Source organism: Paralichthys olivaceus, chromosome 18 (genome assembly GCF_024713975.1).
Source record: "Paralichthys olivaceus isolate ysfri-2021 chromosome 18, ASM2471397v2, whole genome shotgun sequence".
Classification (NCBI taxonomy): domain Eukaryota; kingdom Metazoa; phylum Chordata; class Actinopteri; order Pleuronectiformes; family Paralichthyidae; genus Paralichthys; species Paralichthys olivaceus.
This window is the reverse complement of record NC_091110.1, coordinates 5,010,280-5,016,279: the sequence shown is the minus strand read 5'-3', so window position 1 is coordinate 5,016,279 and position 6,000 is coordinate 5,010,280. Positions and strand designations below refer to the sequence as shown.

Here is a 6,000-nt window from a genome sequence, read left to right as displayed (position 1 = left end):
TCCTCATGACCTGTGACCCAGCAGGATAAACTGCTAACTGAGCTTCAGTCATGCTCAAGGAGGCTGATGTCCACATGATCCGTGACATTTCATGAAAAGCCTCCTTTTTAACTGGACCACTATTTACACTGATTCTGCTGCTGTGACCTTATGACAAACCTGTTAATCAACACACCCATAAATAAAGTTATTTAAATGCAACATGTCTTTTTTCTATCCAATGAATTCAACTAAATTACTACTTTAATGCAACTTTATTTTAGAGGCATTAATAATTCTTCTTATGCTTTCAGCCACTGCTTTGTTGTATCAGTCTATTTAATCTGTTAAATAAATAAACGAATAAATAATAATAATATAGCTTTTGCACGTTTAGCCTGAAAATAAGATAGGGAGCCCTCAGAGGGACAGTTTTCGCCATAATCACTAATCTCATTAACAGATGGATGGATAGATTGATATTTCCAGATAGAAGAGTATTTAATCAAAGCTGTATTAAGAAAACCTTAATGTATAGTCTATAGAACGTTGGATGTTTTGGATGAAGGCACGTGATTTCAAATCAAGTGTGTAAATGGATCCAAGCCTGCTGCGTATTCTGGACACATGTGTGCACGTTTACTTTAATAAACCTCCACTGTTAGCTACTAATATTTAACAAATCAGCACAATTCCGCAGATAAAAAAGCCTGATGCCCAAACGGACTGAGTATGAGTATGGAATCCCCAGGACCATGGACACACTGACCCATTATAGAAAGATATAAATGTTTCAGATACACACACGCGATACAAACTATATGCGAGCGAAGACCAATTTAATCTTATACACAAATCGAATTGCAAACTACATGGAATATCTAGATTTTAGAGATGGACACCACTAAATTTATAATTTACAAATAACTAAATATCACGGATTAAATCCTAGTGTCGACACAGACTATTATTGCTTGAATTATTCTTCCCCCTGTCCAGCCTGGTATTTAAACTAGTCCATATAGTACAACTGACCTGCTTCCCTGCTACTCTCCCTCTCTCCCCAGTGTGTGTGTGTGTGTGTGTGTGTATCTCTTATTGCGTGTTACATCATCACGCAAGAGCCCGAGCTGTCCTCTCGTGGCCTAGTGAACTGGCTCGAAGCGCCCTGCATGCATGTAGCTATATCTACCACACACACATACACACACACACACACACACACACACATTCACACACACGCACGTTGCTTTGAATCAGGGGATGCAGCAGACACATGCAGTCGACGGGCGCACACATCCAGTCACGGAAGCAGCTGGGCTCCAACAGTATGGGCAACATACACAGGTCGTGAAAAATTAAACATGAGAGGTCTGACACATCACGCAGCATCACGGCAACACAGGTGATGCTGCAGCCTCAGCTCCGGCGACCGCCTCAGACATGGGTCTGAGCAATCTGGTTAAAAAAGAAAATCCATGGTGTCTAATTATCTGCAAATTTCTGTGCGTAAAAGCAGCACTCTTTTTTGGTTTTTATTGTCAGTGGCTTCTTCTATGGTAAAATGAGGCATGATCTCTCCTCCGTGGGGGAAATAGTAACCCAAAAATAAAAGCGATTAACATTAAACCAAATTCTGAGTGGTTTAAGGGGGTTTCTAACCTCCAAAACACCCCCTGTCCACGCATCCATGCGCTCTGCGTGGCGCACAGGAGCAGAGCGTCATTTTCTCTTTGGTAAAACTGTGTCAAATAAGAGCAGATATTGAATTTTGAATTTTTTCTCTTAAGCTGACCAGCTGTCGACATCAGCACAGGTATAATCACCCACCAGGCAAAGAAAAAAAAACTGAAATAAAAATACAGCCGCTCTCAGCCCGCCACCGACACCTTCCTGTCCGCTCACCGTAATTATTGTGGATGAGCGTGTGAGAGGTCAGGACGCGCAGGAGCCGGTGTGCGCATGTTCCACAGAGAACAGCTCGAGTACAAGAGAGAGTACCACATCTGACAAACATTTGCAAATATTATATATATATATATATATATATTTTTTTTTTATGTGGTCCACGACGCACGCGTAAACACACACTTTTGGAGGAAACACTCTTATCCCTCACACAAAGCCATGCAGTTGTTATTAGCTGATTAAACACACAATCACATCACAATAATAAACACCTCTAACTTCATGCTTTTATAAAATTATTTGACTCAATATCCTTCTGAGCAGTCGAGTTAGCACTACAAGCCCATAATGATTATTTAATAAATGTATTTCCAAACAAATTACCTTTTTTGCAAAACGAAATTTATTCTTGTTTAAAACAAACTGTGTAAAAATATCACACTTCAATTACACAATACTTGCCCAAAAATGTACAATGTTTTATTACTGAAATAAACACACACTGCATATTATTATAAATGTAAGATTTTGCTTTCTGTGTCATACAAAGTTCAAATCAAATCAAAACTTTAAAAAAAAAACTGTTCTGATTTGCCAGACTAATAATAAAAAAAGAACATGGATGTGTTTGACACAAATACATTATTATTAGCCTATTTCAAACGTGATCATTCATAACCTGCTCATTAAGTCTTTTTATCCTGAGACGCCCTAAAAACAGTGACTGAAAAGAATCACTTCATTGAAAGTACAAGAAAAGTTCGTGGTGAAAAAAGTCTGATTCACACAGAAGATAAATGAACATAAATAGCCTATATCTTTACAAACAGCGTGAATATAGGCACACGTCGTGTTTCTCTGTCCATCATTCAGCTGCGTGCTATCAAATAAACATACAAAAATAATCCTACCTTCAAAGAGGGGCGCGTTTTTTTTGTTTTGTGGCAGTTTTCTTTTTGTCTAACTTTCTGGAAAAGTTTGTAGTTCAGACTTTTAACAGCCGCTTGAGCCGCTGACCACTCTGCTCGGAAAGTTTTCAGCCGGGTGTAAAACAGTTCCTGGGTGGACAGTCTGCGGCTGGCCCCCCGCTGCAGGCCCCAGAGAGGAGGGTAAGACCGGGACGAGGGCCGGAGAAGTTCTGGAGGGGCTCAGCGAGCCGCCTATGATGCTCTCTATGGAGAAGGGAGAGCGCTGCACCGGGGAGCTGGACTTCTGCACCGGGGACGCAGCCTGCGCGCTGGCGGAACCCAGGCTGGAGCTGAGCTGCGGGTAAAACCTACTCCTGGCTAAGTCCGTGGTGGTGGGCATGAGAGAGGGCGCGGGGATAATGGTTCCCGTGTGTGAATGTGAATGCCTGGAGTGCTGCTGGTGCTGCTGTTGCTGCTGCTGCTGCTGCTGAAACGCAAAAAGCGCAGAGTGTGTGTGGTAGGACTGGAGCTGGATGCCGTATCCTCCGCAGCCGTACGGTCCGTACCCATACGCTGCAGCGGCAGCAGCGGCGGCGGGGATGAACGCGTTGTGCTCCCGCAGCAAGTCCTGCGCCTGCTGCCGCTTGAAGCGCTTCCTCCGCCGCAGAAAGCTCCCGTTGTCAAACATATCAGCCGACTCCGGGTCCAAGGTCCAGTAGTTGCCCTTCCCGGGGTTCCCGGGCTCTCTCGGTATCTTGACGAAGCAGTCGTTGAGGGATAAGTTGTGCCTGATGGAGTTCTGCCAGGCCGGGAACTTCTCCCTGTAGTACGGGAAGCGGTTGCTGATGAAGTCGCAGATCTCGCTGAGGGTGAGCCTCTTCTTGGGGCTCTGCAGGATGGCCATGGTGATTAAGGCGATGTAGGAGTAAGGGGGCTTCACCAGGGTGTTCTTGCCCGCCGGCTTGTAGGCATCCCTGGTGGAGGTGGAGCTGTCCAGGCATGGAGGAGGAGAGCCGGCCAGGAGGATGCCGTCGTGCATCTGCGCCACCTCGTCCACGTAGGAGCGCGTCTGGCTGTCCCCATCCTCCCCTTCTCCGACCACGTCTATGTCGGTCTCTTCCGAAAGGATGGAGGCATCCGACATCTCTGAGCTCAGAGTCATGGCTCACACTCGGCCGTGCCCTCCGACGCCAGAAGAGGAAGACGATGATGGGATGCACAAGCTGCCCTCCCTCTTCAGAAACTCCCGTGAGGAGGAGGGGGAGAGGAGAGGAGCACGTGTAGCCGCCGGTCACAGATGCCCCCCTGCTCTCTCGCTATTTCCATATGTCTGCAGGTTTATCTCTTATAAGAATGTTCACTGCCGACTAACGAGCGATCCGGTCGATGTCAGGCGGAGAAATGCGCCGGGAAACCTGCAAAAGGGCCAAACCTGAATCACAGAGGGGGTGGATCCTCTCAGTGTTTATACCAGCGCCCTGGTCACATGGTGAGGAGACGTCACCAGGGCCGACAGGGGGAGAGAGAGAGAGAGAGAGAGAGAGAGAGAGAGAGAGAGAGAGAGAGAGAGAGAGAGATAAATAACAAAACAGAGGGTCTTTAAAAAAAAAAGTTAGGCTATAATTAATTATCAAATAAATATATACATATCAAATGTATTATAAACATATGATGTATTGTATGTATATCATATATGTACATACATACATGTGTGTGTGTGTGTGTGTGTGTGTGTGTGTAAATGAATGTGTTTATTTATTATATAATAGGCAAAATATAGTATATTTATCTTTTATATAAACTATACCAGTGTATATAGTGTATATAGCCTATATTCATATATATATATATATATATATATATATATACATAGAATAGCATGCCTTTAATGTCATTACACAATGAAGCATAGCGAAATTACATTATATATACAGTATATATACAGTACATATACAGTATATATATGTATATATGTGTGTGTGTGTGTGTGTGTGTGTGTTGATTTATCATATATAGCCTATATATGACCAACCTATACCAGTGTTTATAGTGTATATAGCCTAAATTAGTGTCATATATATGTGATATGTTTATTTATGATATAACATGTAGATATAATATGTTCATCTATTATTTATGGCCTATATGACCAGCCTATACCAGTGTATATACTGTAGCATATATATATATATATATATATTACCAGTGTCATATATCAATTGATACAAGTTTCATATAGATGCATGCTGATTTTTTCATGTAAAGAAACAGCATTTAAAATACTGGGCTAATTATCCACAGTTTTTTTTATTTCATATGAAAGTGTAGTGATTGGTGCCGGGGAGTGGTGCACCGTATCCAGGCAGCTCGGTTTGCGTGATCCGGTAGTTATCTAGATTATCCGCGAGCCATTTGTAATGGAAAAGAGTCAGCTGTTAACTCGAATCAGTCACGGGTCACGCAGAGCATGCAAGCCCCAGATATAAGGCCTCTGCTCTGCCGTGCGTCTGCAGCATCGTGCCGCTGCTGCTGCTGCTGCTGTGTGGATCTCCGTAATTTTATATTATCTGCTTTGCTTTGGTTGCGGGGGATGGCATGAATATTTTTTGGGGGAAGTTGGTTTCTTCGTGTTTAACAAAAGTACATTTCTGATTAAATACAAACTAAGTTAAGAGAGAGTGAATTTTCAGTGTCAGGGGAAAATGCCATTACAATGTTTGCAAGCCTATTAAAAAAACATGACAAACATAAACATAAAATCTAAAAAAAGAATGTGTATATATTTTATTTGAGAGCTGAGCCTGAATAAAACATATTAAGTTCATGTTTGTAGATGTTACGTTTCTGTTCTTGTGTGTGATTATTCCTTTAGTTTATATTATATTTATAAATCAAGTTGAGAAAGCGTGAATACACATGAAATCTATTTGTTTTATCCTCATCTTATTTCCAACCTGCCTCAGTTGGAGTAGTAAAATTGTTTATTGACTCACCCATTGTTTTTTTGCCACAGACAACTCCGGACATGATCTTAATTTCCTTTAGCAAAAATAAATCAAACCCAACAAGCACAACAACACCACATTCAACTGCTTTCATCGAATTATTACGGAAAAACAACTTTCCCAAACATTTTAATTTTTAATTGTTCCACCCTGTTTCACTTTTTCAACTGCAGATATTAAAAAAGAAAAACAGTTGACCT

General features: G+C 42.1%; 1 protein-coding gene across 1 annotated transcript; it reads right to left on the bottom strand.

Moving 5' to 3' along the window:
* Positions 1 to 2,267: 2,267 nt before the first annotated feature.
* On the bottom strand, positions 2,268 to 4,239 carry foxd1 (forkhead box D1). The gene has a single exon (XM_020081775.2). The coding sequence runs from the start codon at positions 3,955 to 3,957 to the stop codon at positions 2,881 to 2,883; it is 1,077 nt and encodes a 358-aa protein (XP_019937334.2). The 5' UTR covers positions 3,958 to 4,239; the 3' UTR covers positions 2,268 to 2,880.
* Between the last annotated feature and the right edge of the window lie 1,761 nt (positions 4,240 to 6,000).